This window comes from Cyprinus carpio, chromosome B10, assembly GCF_018340385.1.
Source record: "Cyprinus carpio isolate SPL01 chromosome B10, ASM1834038v1, whole genome shotgun sequence".
Taxonomy (NCBI): domain Eukaryota; kingdom Metazoa; phylum Chordata; class Actinopteri; order Cypriniformes; family Cyprinidae; genus Cyprinus; species Cyprinus carpio.
In genome coordinates, this window is record NC_056606.1 from 19,117,735 (window position 1) to 19,142,685 (window position 24,951).

The 24,951-nt window shown below is 35.0% G+C and overlaps 2 protein-coding genes across 7 annotated transcripts in view; one reads left to right on the forward strand and one right to left on the reverse strand.

Moving 5' to 3' along the window:
• The window catches only part of LOC109110676 (AP2-associated protein kinase 1-like), a 31,401-nt gene extending 17,402 nt beyond the window's left edge, over positions 1–13,999 (reverse strand). For all 6 annotated transcript variants that reach the window (XM_042733037.1, XM_042733036.1, XM_042733035.1 and 3 more), the window contains exons 1-7: positions 13,017–13,999; positions 10,210–10,328; positions 9,578–9,686; positions 6,400–6,542; positions 5,968–6,089; positions 3,482–3,563; positions 2,318–2,450 (exon numbers count right to left, since the gene is read on the reverse strand). In XM_042733037.1, coding sequence (XP_042588971.1) covers positions 2,318–2,450; positions 3,482–3,563; positions 5,968–6,089; positions 6,400–6,542; positions 9,578–9,686; positions 10,210–10,328; positions 13,017–13,182 — 874 coding nt within the window. In that variant the 5' untranslated portion in view covers positions 13,183–13,999. The remainder of the gene's footprint in view (positions 1–2,317; positions 2,451–3,481; positions 3,564–5,967; positions 6,090–6,399; positions 6,543–9,577; positions 9,687–10,209; positions 10,329–13,016) is intronic.
• A 938-nt stretch (positions 14,000–14,937) lies between these two features.
• On the forward strand, positions 14,938–24,232 carry LOC109110310 (annexin A4-like). Its single transcript, XM_042733052.1, has 13 exons — positions 14,938–15,085; positions 17,467–17,521; positions 18,380–18,467; positions 19,464–19,558; positions 20,817–20,930; positions 21,134–21,224; positions 21,347–21,426; positions 21,606–21,662; positions 22,585–22,678; positions 23,149–23,244; positions 23,335–23,393; positions 23,486–23,608; positions 23,953–24,232. The coding sequence occupies exons 2-13, from the start codon at positions 17,513–17,515 to the stop codon at positions 24,010–24,012; spliced, it is 966 nt and encodes a 321-aa protein (XP_042588986.1). The 5' UTR covers positions 14,938–15,085; positions 17,467–17,512; the 3' UTR covers positions 24,013–24,232.
• Positions 24,233–24,951: the final 719 nt, after the last annotated feature.

Genomic DNA, 24,951 nt, shown 5'->3' on the forward strand with positions numbered 1-24,951 from the left:
GGAAAGAGGAGGGAGAGCAGGAGAAACAGAGATTGAGTGTCACCATGTGACAGACAGAAGAAGGGCAGAGCAGATGATCGGTATTTAGTGTTTAGAGTGTTTATTGATATAAGGAAGTTGAAGGAATAGTTCATCCAAAAATGAGTCATAATTGCTTACCCTCTTCTTCAAAACTTGTTCGAAAACCATTTGTACTTTTACAAAACAAAGCATATCCTTGCTTATGTTTTATATATATATATATATATATATATATATATATATATATATATATATATATATATATATATATATATATATATATATATATATATATATTTATATATATATATATCACAATACACTTCTTTTGAATTCATTATTGAATTTTGTGCATAATGCGATTAATCTCAGAAAATCATGCGATTAATCGTGATTAAAAATTAAAGAACATGGAGACTAGGGCTATAAGTAACCAAAAGGATTAATATTACCATTAAATGTGATAGCTTTGTGTGAGGTACAAACCAAAATTTGAAGGAAATTGTCATAATTTAAAGCCTAACTGGTGGCTTTTGCATTCCCAAACGCACGCTCAACTCACAGCATGTACTATAAATGAGTTCACTGCATTCATTCACTGTGAACAGAGCCATTCTGAGGTGTGGAAAACACTGGATCACAAGCTGAACACCTGAATGGAGTATGCGCTTCAGTTTGAAACGCACAGTGAAAACAGACTTGAAGGGAATAAGCCATATTGTACTTTCTGTTTTGGTTTGTTTGACAGATACTGTGCCAAAGCAAAAACACAAGTATTTTTCCATAAACCTGCTGCTGTCGGCGTCATTAAATGTTAATCAAACAACACAAGAAAGAGAGAAAATCACTCAATGCTGTCTAGTTTTAATAAGAGTTAACCTGTATTTAATTTATACAAATAAATATGTCTATTCGAAAGAATGTTTTAGTAGGCCAGGGCTTGTCAAGTGGCAGCCCATGGGCGAAACATGGCCTGCCAGTCATCTTTATTTGGCCCTTTTTAACATTTAAAATCTGTGCGGTTACTTTAAGATCGGAGCCAAACAGATTTGTTCCCTGCTGGAAGACGTTTAAAAATGACAAGAACCAATTTCTACTCCCCGTATGCATATTATTTGCCAGATGAATGACAAAAAAAAAAAAAAAAAAAAAAAAAAATCAAGACTGAAAAAATGTTGCTCTCTACCTTGATGAAGAGAAAAATGGACAGTGAAAACAGTTTTGTGGCGAAATGACAGAAAAATATCTGTTTCTACTTTATGAAATCTACCATCTACCTTAGTATGTTCGATATGCAGTGAGTGTATGGCTGTAACAAAGGAGTACAACTTGAGAAGACGCTTCAAAACCAAACATGCAAACTTTGACACTCAATATCCTTCTGGCTCTGATGCTCGTCGACGTAAAGCGCAAAGTCTTACGGTTGACTAAGAGCAAAGACGGACCATCATGTTTCGATCATGTACCGAGCAAGAGAAGGCTACAGCAGCCTCTCTCCGTGTAGCATGGATCCTCTGGAAAAATTTAAAAACGTTCACTGATTTGGAGACTGTGAAAGATTGCATGCTAGCAGTTGTACAGGATATTGTGACTGAGGATAAAACCAGAAACAACAAAATTCCCATGTTTGCCACATCAACGACAGCACCGCATGTTTCGCAAGCTCATATCAGACATGTCTGCTGATCACACTGATTTGCTCCTGCATAATGAAGTAATGTGGCTAAGTAAAGGCAATGCACTAACACGGTTCTGTGAACTTAGGCAAGAGATTGTTGCTTTCCTTCAAGAAAGTAAGCATAAGAAAGCCGCAAATTTCTCTCTCAGATGCTTGAATATCATTAAAAGGCAAAATACTGGATACAAGATGTGTGTGCATGTTTTTTAAACCAGTATTCATCAATGTTTGTTATTTGACAGGTACAAGAGAAGATACTGATTTATATTTTACTGTTCCTAATATAAAGCTACTTCATAACTTCAGAAGACTATAAATATAGCACACAACTCACTGATCTTTAAAGTGATTGCTTTGACATTTTAGATAGCACAAGTAATCTAATTTCATAATGAGCCACCTTTGCTTTCATTAATGACAAGGATTTTTAAGGATTTCAATTTTGTGTTCAATGGAGGAAAGAAATGACACGAGGGTACATAAACTATAAAAAATTCATCAAATCATTTCTGGCTGAACTATAACTTTTCCAGTGAGACCCACAGCCATACTGAGCCAGTGGTGAGAGAGAGACAGAAACCTAGTGCGGGACATGAGCAGAGAGAGGCAAATACTTACGGATGAGACGGTGCATGTCCTGTGAGTACCGAGAATTGTCTGGAATAGTGAAGTTGCCATCACAGATGGCCACCTGACTCTCGCCGAAGGGCAACGTGAAAAAACAGAGTTTATAAAGCAGACAGCCCATTGCCTGAAAGAAAGAAAAAAAAGTCATTACACAGTATGGGGGAAAAGACTTTTGATTTATAATATAATAGCCTTGAATAAAGATAACGAAACATTACTACTTCCAACTTCTATATCAGATTATTCTAGTTTTGAAATACTTTAAAAAATACATTCAGAGGCAATTCATAAAGTCCAGAATACTCTTGTTGTATGCTTTAAGAAACATTCTATCTTTCTGTAGAAATTTATTATTTCAAGTTCATGGTACACAAAGACGAGATTTTTATTTTCTTATTCTTTGACTTATAGTTTTATCTTTGTGTTGTAATTAATTACTAAAAAATAAAGCATCAAGCACTATCCCTTCCACATAAACATGAGCTTCTGTTCTAACCAGCCACAATATTTACCTTTACATTTAGCAAACGCTTTTGTCCAAAGCGACTAATATATATAAAAAAAGAATGGAATAGAACAGAAACAGAATTGAATGGGTAAGTGCTAGTAATAGTTGGTCAGGTGCTGGCGAAAAAGATGCGTCTTTAGAAATTTTTTGAAAATGGCCAAAAAGACTCAGCTATTCGAATTGAGATAGGGAGGTCATTCCACCAGCTAGGCACAGTCCAGGAAAAGGTCCGGGATAGTGATTTTGTGCCTCTTTGGTATGGCACCACAAGGCATCGTTCACTTGCAGAACGCAAGCTTCTGAGGGGTGCATAAGTTTGAACTAGTGAGTTTAAGTATATTGGTGCAGTGCCAGTTGTTGTCTTGTAGGCAAACATCAGAACCTTGAATTTGATGCGAGCAGCTACTGGTAGCCAGTGTAAACTGATGAAGAGAGGTTTAATGTGAGCTTTTTTTCGGCTCGTTATCAAGAACGAAAAGCAGAGACACGGGACTTTGTAATTTGTTCTGGAACATTAATATAACCAGTAACTTAGTAGCCATTCAGCTGTCGATTTAGGCATGGAAGAACGATTCAAAACTGGGATGAAAAAGCCACTGATGTCTTACTGACTGATTTTATATATCTTTGATATATTTAATAATTACCCAGATGTCTGCTTTAGTGGTGATGATTTTGCCGTTGTACAGATTCACCATTTCAGGAGCGCGATAGGACAGTGTTGTGTACCTAAACAAAACAGACATTTTTATAAAACACTGTATTGTAAGTAGTGTTATAAAAAAAAAAAAACTATATATCTGTGACCATAATTTTATTGTTCAATGTAGTTTTTTTTGTTGTTGTTTGTTTTTAATTAATGCCAGTATAATGTCAGCTATATTGGAAGCAGACAATACAATATATTCTACGCCAGTTTTCTAATGTGTTAAACATTATTTACACGGACTCGTTTACAAAACACTTTTATCAATAGCAATTGCACATCAGAAGGAATTTGACAACTTCCAATAGTTAATTTGAAATGTCAATACATTAAAATGTCAAAATTCTTGGTTAAAGTACAAATAGTACTGTAAAACAGGATAGACTGAACTTTAAAATAACTAAAGTAAAATGCTGTTACGAACAGTGGCAATCTGAAATTTTTCAAGGAAGAATGATATGTACCATCAGATCTAATATGTGTTTTGTTGAAAATTACACTCCTCCTAACATACACTACTGTTCAAAAGTTTAAGGTCAGTAAAATTGATTTTATATTTTTTGGAAGTAGTATATTATGCTCACAAAAAAATTTTAATATTGTGAAATATTTAATTTATTTAAAAAACTGTTTTAATTTGTAGAGATGTAATTGTTTGAAAATTCCTTATGATTATAGTGACTAAAATTATCACAGCTACCATTATTATCACGTTATTGTTAAAATGTGCTGGACATGTTCAAAAAGTACTGACACATAAATCTTTTAACCAAGTTTTGTATATAAAATCCACAAACAACAAATAAAAATTACTTTTTTGTTGGCATAAACACTTAATCGATAACATTACTAATGATGACCAGATTTTAAAATGACTACATGACTGACAACAGTTTATCTAACAGCATGTACAAAATGTTCAAATAAAGCTTTAAAAAAAAGTTTCATAAAATGAAAACGCTGCATGTGCTCTCCTGTATCATCTGCACCACAAGGATGCGCTGTTTTCTTTCAAATCAAAGCTAAATACCCGTAGAAACAGCGCATCCTTGTGGCGCGGATGATACAGAAGTCATCATCAACAGAAGCATACGCAGCATACAGTGATATGGAGAGACACAGAGGAGACTGTTGACAAAGGAATTGTTGAATAAAGTCAGTATTTTTGTTTTCTTCACTTACAAAAAGTGTTCCCGTCACTTCATATAACCCAGCTCACACGTCTGAGGGCAGATGGAGTATTCTGATGACGACTTTCATACCTTTTCTGGACCTTGACACTGTTATTTACTTGGCAGTCTATGGGACAGTCACAGGCCTCCCATTTGTTATCCAAAATATCTTAAATTGTGTTCCGAAGACGAACAAAGCTTTTACGAGTTTGGGATGACATGGGGGTAAGTGATTAATGACAAAATTTCATTTTGGGGTGGAGTATCCCTTTAATTCTTTATTCCTTATCCAAATTGTTTAAATGCGCAGAATCCACAGTTTGTTTCTTTTTTTGGGGGGGGCTTTGTCAACCGGGGCAAAGTTTACAGCAGGGCATGCAAATTTTTTTGTTTTTTTTGGCCCCAAACTGCACACAGTTTGAATGTAAATGTAACTAAATCCACTCTCTGACACTAGGTGGCGCTTATGGAATAGCAGAATTACAGCTGTTTCCGTAACCTCTCTGCGCAAAGCAGCATTGCAATTAAGAATATTAACTTAGGTATTACATGGAGTGAAGATGAAAAAAAAATGCCATAGCATCTTTTCTGAAGACAGTCAGAACCTTCAGAAGTACATTCATATAATTAATTCATTTATATATTAATTTGTATAATTCCCTTAGCACTCTTTTAAAACCTCCCAGCTTTTCCCTCATGTGTTCATACAAAATGAAAATACGCTGCATGCTGTTTCTTAAGACTGTGCTTTATGCTGGACAGCATAAGAAGATAATCGTTAATCATGCAGCCCCAATACTATGTTAATATGCAATTTATTCCTGTGAAGCAAAGCTGAATTTTCAGCATCATTACTCCAGTTTTCAGTGTCACATCCTTCAGTGATCCTTCAGAGATCATTGTAATATGCTGATTTGCTGCTCATGGAACATTTCTTCTTTTTGTCTATGCTAACAGTTATGTAACAGTGCTGCTTTTCACATTATTGTTAAAAATGTTTTTAATTTGAAATTGAAATCTAGACTCCGGCACACATACACATTACGAACGTCTTTACTGTCACTTTTAATCAATATAATGTATCTTTGCTCCATAGAAGTATTAATTTCCAACACCTTACTGACGCCAAACTTTTGAACAGTTTTGAAACTGATTAAAAATGTTCATTTTTATGAGTAAAATCTCTTCTGACAGAATGCCACTGGTTGTAAAATTATTTCAATTTCACAGAAACCGGCTGATCGGAAAGAATTACTTTTTAATTTCGTCCTCCACCACAGTCACTCCTTCACTCTGGGGGTTCTGGAACTTCATGGTGGCGCTGCCAAAATCACACAGAACATAATGTCCTCGGTCATGAAGCAGGATGTTTTCCACCTGCAAAGAGAGACCAATATTATAGGTGATATTATAAAAACACAAATTACTCTCCGTTACAACACTGCATCTTCACCTAATGAAATAACCCATTTGAGAAAAAGCCCAAGGAGTGCAGTTCGGCCTGCTGATCAAGTGTTTGCTCTGGAGTGGTTTTTACCATGGTAACAGTCAGTCACAAATGGCTGTTAACTAGAATTCATTCCATCAATGACTCAAACTGAAATATTCACTCACACAAGTGTTGCTAGTATGAGAAGTCAAAAAGGAAGGGAAAGAGCAGATAAAACAAAGCTGAAAATAAAGTTACCTTGAGGTCTCGGTGGATTATGGGAGTTTTGTACTGGTGCAGACATGCCACAGCTTCACAAGTGTCACAGAAGATCTGGAGCGCTTCCTGTTCACTGAAGCCCGTCTGCAAACGCTGGTTCATTAGGTTCACCACTTGACCACCTGCACACAAACAAATGTAGGGATGGTAAATGTTACAGTACTTCAGCAGCAAATCAATACTAATACTAAATTTTGAAGAAATCTTTAGGCAAGACACTACAGCCATTGTTTTTTTTTCATACATGCTTGTTGGTCTACTTTGCTTCCATAACATGTCTTTTAGTAGGAAGAAAAAAGCCAAATACCCATTTAAGTGTTTATTTTATTACACTTTGTCTATTTGCATCTGGGTTTTTTTTTTTTGGTAAGTGTCAGAAATCTCCACATCAGCAGCAACATTTTACAAAAGGGTTTTCTTTTCTGAAAACGTACTGAATTTTGTGCATATTTAATCAGATAATGCCTGATTTTCAAATCTAAAAATAATATTTCACAAAACAATGGTCTTGTACTGTAATCAACTATTAATTAACATTTGTTACCCTGGACCACAAAACCAGTCTTAAGTCACTGGGGTATATTTGTAGCAATAGCCAAAAATATATTGAATGGGTCAAACTTACTGATTTTTCTTTTATGCCAAAAATCATTAAGATATTAAGTAAAGCTCATGTTCCATAAAGATATTTTGTAAATTTCCTACTGTAAATATATCAAAACATTTTTGATTAGTAATATGCATTGCTAAGAACTTAATTTGGACAACTTTAAAGGTGGTTTTCTCAATATTTAGATTTTTTTGAACACTCAGATTCCAGATTTTCAAATAGTTGCATGTCGGCCAAATATTTAGTGGGTTTTGTGGTTCAGGGTCACATATGTGTGCGGTCGGCGCACTGTTCACTAAAACATCTTATTTCTGCTTGAACACAGCTCCGTATATTCATGTAGTTGTATACAGTGAGTGTTTTATAACAGATGCTTGTGTGTTTTGGAGAAGTTTGACGCAACGTCGTGACGTGACATACAGCCAAGTATGGTGACCCATACTCAGAATTCGGTACCTTGCTCAAGGGCACCTCAGTCGTGGTATTGCCGGCCCGAGACTCGAACCCACAACCTTAGGGTTAGGAGTCAAACTCTTAAACACTAGACCACGACTTCCCCAAATTTACATAACCATCTGTGAGGATCAGATGGTTATGTACATATGGGCATCAGACGCTACAAACACAGACACTATTGCTTGTTCTGCCTAAGGAACTGTTTACTGAGGATGTCAAGCTGCCTTCAGATCGCAGAGTTTCCGCACATTCAGAATGGTTTCATTTTTCATTTGTATTTTGGTGTTTAATAGTTCTGAATGGATCCGTAGTAGATTATATGTAGTCCTTTGGCATCTCCCTGTGGTCTTGTGTGGTAATGCAGGTTGACTTGTGCATATTTGTTACTGTATAATTGAGCTTTATGTATTTTTAAGTTATTTTATTTTATTTTTATTATTATATTTTTATTGTATAAAATAAAAAAAAATTATTGTATAAAAAATATTTTTCCTTCCACCCTAAATTTTTTCCACCACCATGTCGCTTTAGGGGCTCCATACAATGGAAAGCTTATTTATTCGGCTGATGTATAAATCTCAATTTCAAAAAATTTACCCTCATGACTGGTTTTGTGGTCCAGGGTCACATATTAGAATTTGATCCTATTTTTTAAAAATCCTATGTTAGGATTTGTGATTAAACGCTTCAAAAGCACAACATAAGAGATTTCCCTTTGGGTGCATCTCAGGACATTACCACATAAACACATGTGTCCCTGAATCCATCTGTAAGCACTTTAGAAGTCAATTACATTTACATTTAGTTATTTAGCAGATGCTTTTATCCAAAGCGATTCACAAATGAGGACAATGGAAGCAATCAAAATCAACGAAAGAGGAATGATATGCAAGAGCTCCAACAACAAGTCTCAGTTAGCTTTACGCAGTACACGTAGCAAGGTTTTTATTATAGAGTAAACAAAAAGAAAACAGATGGAATAGCTGGTGTTAGGGCCTTTTTTGCTTTTGTTAATTGTGTTATAAATAATAAGAAAACAAATAGAATACAAAAAGATTAGAAAAGCTAGTGTTAATTATTTTTTTTTTTTTTTTAAGAAAACAAGCAGTTAGTTAATAATAGAATGCAAGTCTAAAAGGGACTTTTTTTAAGGAATAAAATTAGAATAGAGAGTGCTAGCCAGCAATTATGCCAATTTGCCTTTAATTGACTCCCTAACGAGCATGTTTAATCTGAATCAATTTCTTGTGTGAAAGCGCATTCGATACATCCAAACGCTTGACCTTTTGTGAGCACTCGAAGCTCTTCTGGAAGAATCAAAGGATCAGTGGGGCTTTACAATAACATCTTGCACGAAATGAACTAATAAAGACATATTGAAAGCTTTTCAGATGAAGAGACAGGAAAACGTTTTTGAACACATACCCCAGTCAGGTTTAGTACGACTGTGTAGGTGTTGTAAGGAAATGACATAGCAATTTGATAAATGAAAAGCTTTCTCGAAGAATAACAAGACTAGGAGAAAAGATTGTGTCAGGCTACCATGAAGGACTGAAATATATCTAAAGGGTCCCCTCAGGCGGATGAATTGCATAAATACAGCATAAGCATTATTTTTCTTACAACAATAAAACAGTACAATATTATATTAAATACAGAACTTTTATTACCCTAAATAAGATGGGTGACATACAGAGCTCTGCACATGACAAAGTTCATTATTATTTTTGATGAAAAACACAACAATACAATAAACAAGGACAAACTCACTTGTATTAAACAGTAATATTGCCAAAAAAATGCTTTTGCTTGACACTAAAAATTCAAACAACTAACACTGATAAAACTGACTACTAGATGTGCAAAATAATTGAGAGATCCTTTTAAATAAAAGAAAATTGGAAAAAGAAAAGCTTAATGGTTGTTCACTTTTCTTTGGAAAGACCCATGACAAACACTCCCTTCGTTTTAAACACTGTTTGCCATCTAGGTGGTACCTGTTGACTCTTTGCAAGGTGTATGCTTGTTTTCCCACACAGAGCACAAGGCGGCTGTGTGCAGAGGCATTGTGGGGCTGAACAGCAGACTTACCTCTGCAAACGTCCATGAGGATAAACACCTCCCACACATCTCCACCTCCTACAGCCGTGATGCTGGAGTCCAGGAACCCAACGATGTTCTTATGACCATTGAGATCCCGCTGGAACACAGTCCACAAAAAACAGAAAGAGTATGACTGAGCTCAAACTGACAAGATATCACAAAAATGTTCTCTCTGAATACTGTATGGTACCTACACTAATGTTTAAAAGTCCGGGGGTTGCTAAGTTTTTAATGTTTCTTAGTCTCGTGCTCACTAATGCTGCATTCATATAATAAAAAATTAATATTGCAAATTTTTTTTTAATTATAAAAACAATTTTCTATTTAATACTCAATATTTTCTATTTAAAAATATAATTTAATCCGGTGATGGCAAAGCTGAAATTTTCTCCAGCCTTCAGTGTCACCTGATCCTTCAGAAATCATTCTAATATGCTGATTTGGTGCTCGAGAAACATTTCTTATTATCAACAACATTGAAAACAGTTGCTCAATATTTTTATAGAATTGTTTTGATGAATAGGAAGTTAAAAAACAGCATTTATTTCAAACAGAATTCAGAATTAGAAATCAATTCTCTCTTCATTGCTAAAGCACAGTAGACATTACACCACACTCACCATGATCTGGATCTCACGCTTGCAGACCTGCAGGTCATGCTCGTTGTTAACGTACATCCTCTTTAGGGCACAGCGCACCCCCTGATTGGTCCGCACCAGGAAGACGATTGCGAAGCCACCTACAAAAGGTAAAAACGCATAGTTTAGGCTGTTTTCCTGAAAACAAGCTTGAGGACTGGAAAAGTAAGAAGATATTTATACCACAACACTGCCACCATGAGGGAAACAGAAGGAAACTGAATTCATTTCACCACAGAAGCTGAATGTCGGTTGTTGTTGTTTTGTTAATATTATAGATTATATTATATAACAGTGTTTTTTTTTTCTCACAAAATATAGTATATATAGCTTATTTGTAAAAAAAAAAAAAAAAAAAAAAAAAAAAGTACTGTTTGTATTCAATCACTGATCGCCCTGTCCATAAGTTTACAAAATGCATAATTCACATTTCTGCATGCAATAAATTACATTTTGTTGATCCAGGTATTTAAGTGGAAGCACTCAATGTGAACAGCATTTAGACAGCATATATTAATGTTATAGTACATGCTGATATGTCCAACCAGACATCAGAGTCTGTATGTTTGAACTCAGATTTGTTGTGTTGGCATAGCGTGGAGCAGGACCATTCCTCAAAGCAGGACCAGCTCTATCATGAAGGATCTAGCTCTACAGGAACAGTCAACCATTCAATGTTATCTCTCTCCTAAGCAGATGTTATTGGTTTTATATTGCAGAGCAGAGAAAAGATGCTGAGATGTGTTTAAAAGGGACAGATGAGTCTGAGAAGCGCCAGGCCTGAAAGTCTATTAACTTCGTTACTAGCTCCATCTGTGAACTGGAAATCAAATTAAACAGAGTAAACAACTGTTTCCTTCACATCACAGATAACACATGAAATTCATGATGATGCAATGAATGCTCACCCTCATGTTGTTCACCAGTTTAAATTATCTTTCATCTATATATCACAAAAGATGCTTTTTTTAACATTTGTAAAGCTTTGACAGCCCCTGGAAAACATTTACTTTCATAATGTGATATAAAAGTAGCTTTGTTTACAAACTGTTTTATTGACATCTTTCTGCAGTTAAAACACAGACCGAGCGATGACATGAGGCATGGGATGTTCATTCATGTTTATTTCAACGCTGCTGTTTGAACAGTGATCTGTAGTGCCACATCAAAGAGTGTCAAAACAGCATTTATTTATTTCAAGCATCCTCATAAACACAGTAATTAAGGTCTTAAAGGTGCACCAAGCGAATTTTGCCAAACATTGTTAATATTTGAAATAGGGCTGGGTTTTGACACACATTTCACGATTCTATTCTCATTCACAAGCTTGTGATTCGATTCAATATCGATTATTTTGGATATATATCCGGTACAGTACATGCCAAATTTTCTCAAGGAAAAAAAAAGAATCTCTCAACAAATGCTGTTAAATATACATGAGAGTCAGTTGGTACTACATTACTATAATACTGAAGGTTAAAACTGACTGATTTGTTAAATTACACTTACCCTAATGAAGTTTTTTTTTAAATAATAAAGTTAGAATTACATAATAATATTTCTACTTCAACAAATAAAATGCTCTTTTTTTTGTCCTACCGAAAATGTGCCTGGAGTCCACCTTTGTTATTATAACAAACTACACTTTCCATGTGATTTTCAACCATTCAAGTCAAGAAGACTCACAGGCTGTTTTCTCTGCTGCACACACAACCTTGTGTAAGTGTTCTTTAGCCTGTTGATTTTCATTTATAGTATTCAGCTAATTATGAAAAAATTTGTAATAAGATAATAATATAATAATAATTTGTATTTTATTTATTACCTTATTGGAATCAAAATTAGGAATTGACCAGAATTGGAATCATTAAAATTCAAATGATGCCCAGCCTTACCCACACCCCACATTATTTTTTACTGGCGTCTTTCTATTCACACTGTTTTAGCCCCTTTCTTTTCTTCCGAACCTTAACTTACCCTTTTTTGCTTTTGCTCTTCTTAAAAACAACCACATAATCTTATACCTGAATGTACTTTTCAAAATTAGTTATAAAACAGATGCTTCTGGCAACAGGGATAGGATGTACGCTTGCTTAACATAGCGTCAAACATGACAATTTATGAGACTAATATCATGTTCTGCTCCAAAATCACTATATAACATCAGTCTGTTTGAAACAGATAGCTTCTGTGGTTCAATGTTGCTTCGTATCACGAGACAGAAAATATATATTTTAATAAAATTCTATACTGTGATACAAGCTATGTCAATTAGCATTGCTTTGCAATTGTGTGTTTATTGTCTTGAATGTTTGATTTGTAAATGTGTATCTTTCTTCTTGTTATTAATATGTTGGCTTAACTGATGCATTTGTCCATGTTATGGCATGATACTCATATCTGTTAATTAAGTAAACAGACAAGTTTTTATGCATAGTTAATGGATTACATTATTAGGTTACTTTGACCATCGCCCACTAAAGATCAACATAATCTATAAAGGTGAGAATCAAGAAATTTCATGATATAATAAAAATCATAAATAATTTTTTTTTTAAAAAGACCTTGCTTGTGCGACCAACTGAGAAAGTTAGTCGCAAAAGAGTGACGGAGCCCTGGATAAGGATTTTTTAAAATAATTATTTACAGAAAGAATCGACATTCAAAAATCAATTCTTCCAATTAAACATTGTATAGCTAAAATGCTAAACATAATTATTTTGTTTGTTAACTAAAAGGTTGTGGGTTCAAGGCCTGCAAGGAGAATATTAAACATCAGTCTGACATACCTTCTGCCAGAGTTTCTTCTACAGTGACCTGGTGTCTTCCAACAGTGAAAGCCCGTCCGATAAAATTCCCACCAACACCGCTGCTGGATCCAGAACCTCCAGCTCCACTTCCAGAACCGGGTCCAGAGCCCACCAGCTCCCGCCGGGAGTCAAAGAACTTCTTCATGATGTATCAAAAATCCCTTAACTACTTATGCGAGTCTATAAGAAAGTGGGATGCTTGTTCTGGTGCCAGACGTCTAGATCAGCTGTCAAACATGAACTCGTAGCCCAATTCTGGTTCTGATCACAGCTTAAATGAAGCGTATAGCAACAATAACGTATTAGTAAACGAAAACAACAGGTATATGTGCTAAATTAATACATCACAGTTAAGTATATATAAATTTACAGCATCTATCAGTGATGGCCTGATATGATTAAAGTGTTTGTCTAGTGTCTATATACGGGACACAGGCCCATATCACGATATAAATACTTAAATCCAGCTGAAATCAATGTAAACATTTAAGTCCTGTTGAAAAATGAATCTTCAAACGTGAAGTGAAGAGAAAATATTTTTTTGATGTATGAAAGTCAAACTCTCCATCATCAGAAGCTTTTGAAAACAACCCACTTTTCGCAGAAAAGTAGATGACATGCGATGTTAATTAGAATAATAGATTATTTAATTTGTTAAACGTCCATAATAATATTGATTCGTCTCTTGTTTGATGAAAAAAAGAATAATTTAAATTCAACAAATACTCAGCTAGGCGCTAACGCTAGCATTCCTGCAAAACGCGCTCGGACGCGTGACACATCTCATCTGCGCGCTCCGCCGGGGGCCTTCCGGTGAACGGTGAACGGGTGCGGTTTGATTTTAATCGGACAAAACTAAATTCAGGCAGAAATGAGCGTGTTGTTCATGGCGTTTCTCGTCTGCGGCTTCGGATGCTGCAGATGCGCCAGCTAACCGGAAACCACACCGGAAGCGTGAAGCTTGTGCTATGAATCCATAATAAAAGTCTAGGATTCTTCATAATTAAAGTCTTTTCTCCACCTTTCAGCAGCAGGGCTGAGGAAAAGGCAGTGAAAATGTTGACCTCGTAAGGTCAAATTAAATATAATATGAGCAGAATTCATTCTTTTTTATTTGTACGAGTTTTGCCCAGTAATTAAAAAGTGTGGGACATGCACATATGATATAGAAGCCTTAAAGATTTGTAAGGTTTTGGAAAGACATTAAATTGTGTTTTTGTCAAGAGGGGAACGAGTGCACTGTCCATTTATTTTATCACTGTACTTACCAAAAAAAAAAAAAAAAAATGTTATATTTAAATATTTGCCCATTCTAAAATTGAAAAAGGTCTCTACCGTCATACTTGAACAGCAAAACAGACAGTAAATTACCGCAAAACCTTACATCTATTATTTGACTGATTGATTCACAATGCACGGACTGCTTAGTTTTAAAGACGAAGAAACTATAAAAGAAGTTTATGTGAAGGAGGGGCGCTTTTAATTTTGTCAACCAAGAGGGGGTGCTGTAACTCTCTATGCAAATATGAGTTAACATTGTCACTTGTCAGCTTTATAGAACAGGTACATAGTTACAAAATTATATTTTTGTTGCTACAGCTGGCAGCGTTCTACTCGTCTTGATCCGTGATAGATAATTTGCACCCTCTATAATGCAATTAATTTTAAGTCAAAAATACTTGGAAATCCCACGCGACGATAGAGTTTAGAGAAAAAAAAAACAATTAAAGAAACTTTTGAAATTGACTGTGAGCACAGCTGAAACGTGACAGAGTTTCAAAGCTTCAGTAAGCACATGAATGATCATATGTGGGTGAAACATCACTGTCAACACGCGAGTCCTAGTTTCAGCACACTGTTTTGAACTGTTCAGTCTCTCAACGTAATATAAGGAGGAGGGGCCGTAAATGAGGAACTGTAACACGATTCTGTCCACACAGGCCAACACCCACAAAAGTTGGCAACAAAACTCAGAAAGATTCTCTCAAATCTCCACGTCCATTCAGAGAGACGGGTGCAGCGCATCTCTCAATCCAGCGCTTCAGCAGGTAAGACGGGAAACACTCCCACGCGCTTTCCTAAAAACCTTGCTTAACTTTCATATTATTAGCGTCTCTTTCACGGCATGGAAATAAAACTTAATCGTGGGTTAAAGCTTGTTTGTAAAATGAAACGAAGTTTTCCCTCCTAAGGTTTTGCCACAGCACTGAACGCCCTTCTTCCGTCACGTGTCTCCATACTGCTAAACATGATCCCTTCAAATGTGGCTTTCATTAAAATACAATGAGTCATATTGCTTTGCATGGCAAATTAATGAGACCACACGCTTTACAAACACAAGGCAAATGACCTAGATCTAGTACAGTCAGCAAGGAAGGATATAACCACAAGAGGGGAAAATGAATGAAAGCTCTGTGTTATAGGCTTTTCTCTATTGTTTCGCCAGGAGTTTAATTTTTTTTGATGCTATAAGGACCCCCAAATATGATTATTTCCTTGTGAAGGACTCTCTTGTTAAAATATAAAAGCAGCTTTATATTTTCACATATTTAGAAAAAAAAAAAAAAAAATATAATATTATTTTTTCCTTGTTTTGTTTTGTGTGTGTCTGTAATGTGTTTGGTGAAACATAAAGACATCAAAATCAAATAATTGTTTCCAAAATAATTATAAGAGTACTTTTTGTGGTAATTGTTTACTGCAACATAAAGACATCAAAATCAAATTTTTTGTTGTAATTCTACCAATATTATCTGAAAAGTCTTATTCTGTTTTAATTTTTTATTAAAGTTGACACGTGGAAAAGGTTTTAATAAATTTTCTGCGTGTTCATGTTTTAACAAAGATATGCAAATGTAACCAGAATCTGCACATAGCAACCACAAACAAGATAGTTAAACACAAATGCGGACAATATAGACCAATATTTTTGATATGTCAGGGCCGCGCGAACACACTGAGGCGGCCTACTAGGCTCTGGCGAAGAGCTGGTCGCGTGTCGGGATGCAATTTTCCTGTATTTCTCCGTCGTGCTCTTTTTAGAAGTGGTGTGACCAAAAAAATCCAAAATTTCTTTAGTGCCAAATATTTTTAGTATTTTTATACCCTTCACTGTTGCAATACGTCTTCGACCTTGACGTTCAACCGTGATGTTCACGTTGGGTGAGTTTTTTTTTATGATGGTCCATTCTGGTTTCCCTGGGGACCCGTGGCTACGTTAGTTTTTTTGAGGCTCAGGTCTTTAGAAAGCAATTACATATTCCAAATTCTTTATTTAGTATCTAGATAAATGTTGAGATCGGTTTTTTTACAACACGTATTTGAATTAAAAGTGGCTTGTCACGTGAAACACCGCAAGCAACAACAGAAAATTTTTTTGACCAGTCTTTAGAAAGCAATTACATATTTAGTAAATGTTGAGATTAAAAAAAATTGTTTCACTCATATACTAAACATCAGAGATTGTAATATGTCTTGTTTTTTTTTTTATTTTATTTGTTGAAATTTTATTAAGTTCATGAGTAATTTTTTTTATTACGAGCAATAACATTTTCTTTTGGGTTCTATTTGCGGGTTACTCTGCAGATGCAGAGCTTTTTCAAATAAGAGCAAAATCTTTAATATAAAACACTGAAATGCATTTTGAGTGTCAATGAATTCATCTCTGACACTGAGGCTCAATCAAAAGAGGTTTGTGAACAGTGTTGCTGTTGCACACCATGAGTCAAATATAATGTCGACAGGATCTTTGAACATACAGCACATTGTATGCAAAGAATAAATTATTAAAAGATCTTAAATGATGCACTATATTGTCATGGGCCACTGCCAATGTTAGAACACAATGAAGTGAAAACTGAGAGACCGTCAGATGTCTCTGCGTTTTAAATGAGGTCTTTTATGGGTTAGAAAAGGTTGTAAGTTTATTGTTTCAAAGGGAAACTGATACTGAGCATTAGGCTGTTAATTACTGGTTGAGCCTCTTCTGCTTAATGAGCTGAATAGTAAAGTGGAAACCATTTTGCTAGTGCATCCAAAGGTGTTATTTATTTAGTAGTGTCATTAACCCTGTTATTAAGAGCTCAGTACTAAATTTCACTTAAATAAAACCCAAACAAACTGGCATGTGTTTCCTAAAATCGTTGTAAGCCTGAAAAGATCAAAGAAACCAGTGACACCAATAAGATTAGAATTTAGGTTTGCAATGTTTTTCATTGTTATGTGTCAAAATAAAACATATTTTTTTGCTTATAACTTGCTTATAACTTTTGCTTATAACTCAGAACTATATAAATTGATTATAGCAAACCACTTTTGCATTTCATCAGTTCTAAAAGTATTTGTTTTATATGTACAGTTGCCTATACAATGGCTTCATATATATTATGCTTCCATATATTTAACACATTTTTTTATTTCTTGCCTTTAGTGTTCTCATCTCCTCATCTCAAAACTTAAACCTTTCCTCCAACACAATGGCAGCGGTAAGAAAAGTATTTTGAATGTAAAAACACTGTAACTATCATCTTTTTACTATTATCTCTTTACCATTTACCATTTTACCAGTCAAAAGTCTGGCAAATAATGCTTGAAATTCATTTAGTAGAAAAACTGAATGTATGTGAATTTTAAAAGGGTGGCAACTTTTAAATAAGCTCAAATATAAGATTTAAGAAGAACAGTCACAATAAAGAATGTGTTTGGGGTTGCTAATTTTTTTTAAATTACTTTTATTCTGCAAAGATGGATTAAATGAGACAGTAAAGAGATTTATAATGTTCCGAAAGATTTCCATTTGAAATAAATGCTGTTTTTTCGAGTGTTCGGTTCATCAAAATACTTTGTAAAGATGCATCATGATTTTGACAAAAAAAAAAAATATATATATATATATTAAGCAGCATAACTGTTTTCAAGATAATATTTCTTGAGCAGCAAATCAGCATATTAGAATGATTTCTGAAGGGTCATGTGACACTGAAGACTGCAGTAATGATGCTGAAAATGTAGCTTCACGTTTACAGGAATAAATTACTCTTTAAAATATATTCTAATAGAAAAGTTATTTTAAATTGTATTCATGTTTAAAAATATTACTGTATTTTTGAAATGCAGCTTTGGTTAGCATAACGGAATTAAATTTTTAAATTAAAATAATGTAGAATTAAATTACATTTTAACGTTTGAGAAATGTTTTGCCTTTGACACAATCAGAGCCTAAAAATATCTAAGCTGTCAAGCTGCCCTGTGACAGCAACTTGAATTTTCAGGTGTCATTTTATCCTTAGGTTTTGCACTTGTTAAATCTGTCTAAAGGTGATGTTATCTCTTCTTTGCTGTAGTTGGGAAACCGTGGAACTGTGACTGAGGCATCAGGCTTCAAACCAGAGGAAGATGCCCAGAAACTCCATAATGCTATGAAAGGAGCTGGTAAGTGAGAGGACAAACCAGAACCGGGCTTCAGGAAGAACGTATTTTCTATTTTAATAAAATGAGAATCATCACCTGGTTGCATTTTAAATGATGCAGCCAGTTGATTTCTTATCAGGTAGATCAGAGAACTACATCTCTCTTCATTTCCAGTTAAACCTGCAAGCTGTTATCAGCGCTGACACCTGTGGTTTAGTTGGGCTTTGGTCCAATGCAGAGGTTGATTCTCTGGCATTCGTCCTGTAACCGAAAAGGTGTTTCCTCGTTGTAGACTGGAGAGTTCTAGTTAAATGGACTTCAGCATGAGGTGCATTACTTGTGTCGTTTGACACATGCTTACTTGTTGGCCTTAATTGAGTTAGGAGTAACATGTAATTTGATACTTTAAATAACAGCGAGCTTGTGATTCTGAAAATGGCAAAAATGTCTATGCAGTGCAAGAAAATGAAGCAATCTCTTGCCGTTTTACAAACAAGCATGTGATGTACAGCCTGGGGCTTTGTGGGTAACGTGTAATTTGATACTTTAACAAGCAGCTTGTAATTCCGAAAGTGGCAAAAAATATATATGCAGATGTGAAACTGAAAACTGTCATAATTTTACTCAAGCTCATCATTCCAAACCTGCAACCCTTTTTTCTTTCTTCCATGGAATGTAAAAGAAGTTCAGCAGAATGTACAATTCACAAAAAAAAGTTCTATTTATTTAAATGTTTTTTTATCATGGTTTCCAAAAAGCAACATTGATAATGAGAGAAGTATTTCTAAAATTACAGTTTAAAATAAATGAAAATACAAATGCTGTATAGTAAAATGTAAAACAGGTAAATTATTTTTGACAATATTAGTTTCTAGTGTTCTGGTGAAGATGACAAAAGAGAATGTGGTTATCAGTCGATGCAAAATGCTTAAATAATTGGTTTGAACTGACATAAGGTTGACTAAATTATCACAATTTTCGATTAAGTTGCTTTAACCAAAACTGAATGAATTCCAGGTACCAACGAGGCGACTATCATCGAGATCCTCGCTCATCGCACTATTGCTCAAAGGCAGAAAATCAAGGAGGCTTTCAAACAGAGCGTGGGAAAGGTAATACACTCGATACTTTAATTTAACCCCGTAACTGTCACTCACATTTCTGAACATAGAGTTGAAAGAGCACAATCCAAACTTAATTTTTTATAATTCATGAATGAAAATATTTTGTAACATGATATTGATGTACCATTTTCATGGTAATGCAATGTCTGATTTTAAAATGGGTTTCAAATTATGAAGTTTGAGATTTTAAGTTTTCAACTGATATATCATTTCTGATTTTTTTAGATTTTTGAGGTGCACTCGTCATAAAATAATCTGTTACTTAATTTTTAACAAAAAACATTGGTAAAATATTTATTTAGGAGTCTTAGACCTTTCCAATGATATATAGTTTGTCATGATTAGATTAGGACCTCACTGTAATATAGTGAAGTAAACGGGTGACAGTTAACAGGTTTTGACCAACGGTTGCCAGATCTCACTTTGGACCAAAACAACATGTTTTTCTGGTCGAAATTAGGGAAGCTTGTAGTCGTGTTCTTATCTTTGTGGAAGGTCCTAATGGCAGGGACGGTGTGAGCAACAGCCAGGTTGTATTTACATAAAACCTACGGTTCGCAAGGTGATTAGATAACAGTGTTGACAAATCTTGGTGAGTCTGTAGTCAGTTTGAAGATAGACAAAGCAGAGTATAAATCACTGATAAGAGATGCTGTTGACCGGCTCCAATCATTAACTCATCAGATGGAGAGTCCATCTACAAACAGTGTCTTTCAGGAGACATCCATGCTTTATGACTGTTATCATAAGCAGGTATAAAGAACACAGCATTGACTTTTATTGCACTTCCTGATGGTTCCCCTGGTCTCGATTAATCTGTAAACCTCTGTAACGATGTAATCAGTAAAAGTCACGGTCAGGTCTTGCTGCTTATGTGAATGGAAACACTGACTGAATACAGCGCTGTCTACATAGCAAGAAAGTGTGAGTCATTGTGGGGGAAGTTCTGGCCAGCATTCAGGACGGTCTCGTGGAGATGACATGCCTTCCCCACCCAGACTTACAGCAGATATTACAGTTTTGGTCTGCAACAGAACATTATTTCCTTACACAAATCCATTTGTTTCTTCTGTGATGTAAGATGTGGAAATGAAGCTTAAAGCATGAATGAATATATCCAAGAAGTAATGTTTGAATTTGAAGCTTGAAAAGCCTGGATTTGTGTGCTGTCTGTGCTATTTTAAAAACAAACTAACACTGTTTTCCCATGTGGTAAATCACACTATATTTTAAAATGCCTATTCAGGACCTGCTTGACTGCTTGAAGTCAGAGCTGACTGGAAACTTTGAGAAGGTTGTGGTCGGCCTGATGATGTCCGCCCCGGTGTACGACGCATATGAGCTGAGAAACGCCATCAAGGTTAGTGAGTACTGGGAAATGTACATAAGTGTACCATAACATATGAATAAAATAATACATGAATATAGTAATCATTTAGTCATTCAGTTGTATTACCCATCACTGGACCATGGTACCACCACAATACGTTTTGTGAGTTTGTATATATATTGTTTTTAATATTATTTTAGTCACTGATCACAATATCTTTGACCTTTTTCCAGGGTGCAGGGACAGAGGAGGCATGTCTCATTGACATCCTGGCCTCAAGAAGCAACGCTGAGAAAAAGGAAATCATTGCTACTTACAAAAAAGGTACATATACACTACAGCTCACACTTGGACATGCAGTTGGTCACTGTGAAAAATATACAGGTCTCCTCATATAACACTGTTTTCAATTACTTTTCTTGTGCTGATGATGTCATTAATCGCAGAACATGGCAAGAGTCTTGAGGACGATGTCTGCGGAGACACATCTGGAATGTTCCAGAGAGTTTTGGTGTCTTTACTCGCGGTAAATAAATCACCTGCATTATCTTATTTGTGAAGAAGATTATATAATGCCTTTACACATCACCTCTTTTGTTTGCCATGCAAAACCTCACCATCCACAGTGTCCGGCCGGGGCAGGTGTGACCCCTGATAGTTTGGCATATGAGACATATTGATATTGTTTTTCTGCTTTGATTATAGGCTGGGCGTGACGAGAGCACCAAGGTGGACGAGGCTCAGGCCGTTCAGGATGCAAAGGTGAGGATTTTGTCGTGGTTAGCAGTAGCTTTTGGAGTAAAAAGCACATGTTTAATTGTTGTGGTGTAATGGGTTCTGATTACCTTAAACTGGGTATAACTTTGACATTACTTGATTAGCAAATCCAGTTTGAATTGGCAATAGTAGTGCTTCAGTAAACAGCGACCCCCAAATCTCCTGGACATGTCAAAAACACTTTCAATTATTTTTATCAAATACTTCTGACAAAACCTATAGCGTTCATCATTGTACAACTGACTTACAGTAAGTGAAGTTTCAAGAGCATTAAGTACAAACAAAAACACAACATTGAAAGCTGATTTGCTTCTAAAATATAAGCTTATATTATATAAAACGGATTTATACAAATCATTTGTTTGGGAATCGGTTGGACTGCACTGGTGGCTCTCTAAAAGTGTTTTATCCACTTAAATATCAATTTCTCACAAATCGGACTCCACTGGTTGTGCTGCATGCTTATGATTCAAAAGAATTGTCTCATAAGAGTCGTTCATCGAGTATTCTGACCACACTGGTTGTACTGTGTGTTTATGATTTATTGATAATAACCAGCTTATACAGTAAGAGTCATTCACTATGGAATGCGCCTACAATAGCAACGAAAATGTGTTCTTGCGGTGCCTTTCTTTAGAATAACTATTGTTTATATGTTATCTAATGTAGTGACAGATTTATTTCTGGCTGAGGTTTGTAAATACAAATTGGCCTTCTATATATTCTCTGTATTTACAATTCTTCAATGGACATTTTTCTGTATATATATATTCAGTGTCAGTAAACTCCTTTATAATGTGTGGATTTCAGCCTTAGGCACATAACAGACATGTTGATGCTCATTAATCATTAACAGCATAAAAGGAAATTGCTCAGATAAAATTCTCAATTGTTTCTCATCCAACAGGACATCTACGAGGCGGGCGAAGCTCGCTGGGGAACAGATGAGGTCAAGTTCCTCACTGTGCTGTCTGTGAGGAACAGAAATCACTTACTTCGAGGTATGTACACACGCCAGATAACAACAGAAACACTGCTCCCCAGTCAGGTGACAGTAGAAAGCAGCACAGTGGGAAAATGACTTTGGGTCAATAAAGTAGACTCATTACTTCCACCCAGTGGTGACAGGATGTAAATAAAGTTGTTTGGAATAGACATCTCAGGCTATTCATACTGTTAATTTAAATTTTGCGCAGTACACTTATTTTTTAATTAATTAAAAAAATTAATTTTGAATTAGCATTTTACATTTTCAGTTTAATTTGAGTAGTTTTGTTATGTGTTTTCGTAATTTTTGTTAGTTTAATATATAACATGTACATGATTAGTTATATTTTTAAATATAAAAAATATAAAAAAATTAAACATGCAAGATCATGTGGCAACTATAGCTTTTGAAACTTCACATATTGCATGTTGATTCTAGTAGTATTACATCCAGCATCTTCTCCAACCATTTTTCTTTTCCCAGTGTTTCAGGAGTATCAGAAGATTTCTGGGCGGGACATTGAAGACAGCATAAAGAGGGAGATGTCTGGCTGCCTGGAGGATGTATTTCTGGCAATAGGTCAGTTGTGAGTATTGCAATATTTCATTTATTATCATCACATTTTCGATTGCATACTGGGATCTAAAAAGCATCTCTTAACCTTTGCAGTGAAATGCATGAAAAACAAGCCTGCATTTTTTGCTGAAAGGCTCTACAAGTCGATGAAGGTAAATGAAAACAACGACTAATCTACTTTTTGCACACATTAGGGATATGACCAGTACAAAAGTTATATTAACTTTTGTTTCTCGGCTTTTAGGGTTTAGGCACCACAGATAGTGTGCTGATCAGGATCATGGTGGCTCGTGCCGAGATCGATATGCTCGACATCAAAGCAGAGTTCCTCAAGATGTATGGAAAGACCCTTCACTCCTTTATAAAGGTGGGACACAGCTGTTTCACTCAGAATATTTGACTAAACACATTATTTGAAAGCCATTAACAACATATTACAAATACTCTAACACTTAACAACATTTAAAGGAATAGCAAGTAATGTAATGTTAAATTTCTCTGTAAAATCTGTTCTGATGAAGAAACAAACTCATCCACATCTTGGATGGCCTGAGAGTAAATACATTTTAAGAAAGGTTTCATTTTTGGGTGAATAAATCCTATAATTTAAACTAATTTTGCAGAAAAATGCAAAAAATCCCCCTAAAAACACTACTAAAGGTAGTACTAACATTTAAGCCATCATGAAACTCTGTTCTGTTGGTTTTCTAGGGTGACACGTCGGGTGATTACCGCAAGATCCTATTGGAGCTGTGCGGAGGAGAAAAGTAACACGTTGGCCGTGTTCATTAGAGTGAAACGCTCTCTCTCAGACCAGGCCTACAGCATTTCAAACACATTCCTTGTTTGTAATACCAATTTAAACCGAACAGTGATGTTTTAAATGAGATTCATGATTTTTTTTGTTTATTGCCTTGGAATTTATGGGAGTCCTTTATAGATTGGCACATCTTAGTGTTTGTCAAATAAATAAAAGGAGAAAAGAACAACCTGTATTGACTGTATCGATCTGTTGTTGTCTCATTGGATTTTTTTTAAATCTCAGCATACTCACTGAGGTCCATTTGTGTAATTACTGAGAATAATTTGCTTAATGTACAACATCCATGTGTACTTGTTCCAATTATACTAATTGCTCATGGTTTGAATAAGCATATAAATTCTATGTTTTTCTAGATTGCAGGTTTCACAGACTATGTGCCTCAATTTAATCAAGTGCAACATATGAATCATATGAGTGAATGTGGCATCTGTTAGAATTGTGGGGAAAATGACAAAAAAAAAAAAAAAATGGTGTATCTAAAGTGTTACCACTGAGTGGCGCTACGCACATACTCATCTGTACAGGTGTGTCACAAAGATTATTTTGATTTTTGGACCAAGTTATCATACTTTTTATGTCTTCTGAAACAGAGAAATAATAATAAAACAAACTTAGTAAAAGGAGGTGCTTAACCTTCAGTCAGTGTTGACTGTCCACAAACCAAATATTATATAATCTGTCATTATTTTTTTCATATATTTTATCTAGCAATAAACACTAAATACTAAAACATAAAAATTCATTTTTAATGACTTGAAATAGGGTTTGATTATTTGTTTATTTATGTATTTATTTATTTGAGGATAAATCCTTTTTCTTGCTTTGGTAGTTTCTCATTAAAATATAAAAATCTAAACATATAGACATATTTTAAAAAAATAATAATA

Coding starts and splice junctions, on each gene's coding strand:
- LOC109110310 (XM_042733052.1), top strand. Junction 21,225..21,346: donor CATTGCTACTTACAAAAAAG/GTACATATACAC, acceptor CATTAATCGCAG/AACATGGCAAGAGTCTTGAG. Junction 23,609..23,952: donor CCCTTCACTCCTTTATAAAG/GTGGGACACAGC, acceptor TTGGTTTTCTAG/GGTGACACGTCGGGTGATTA.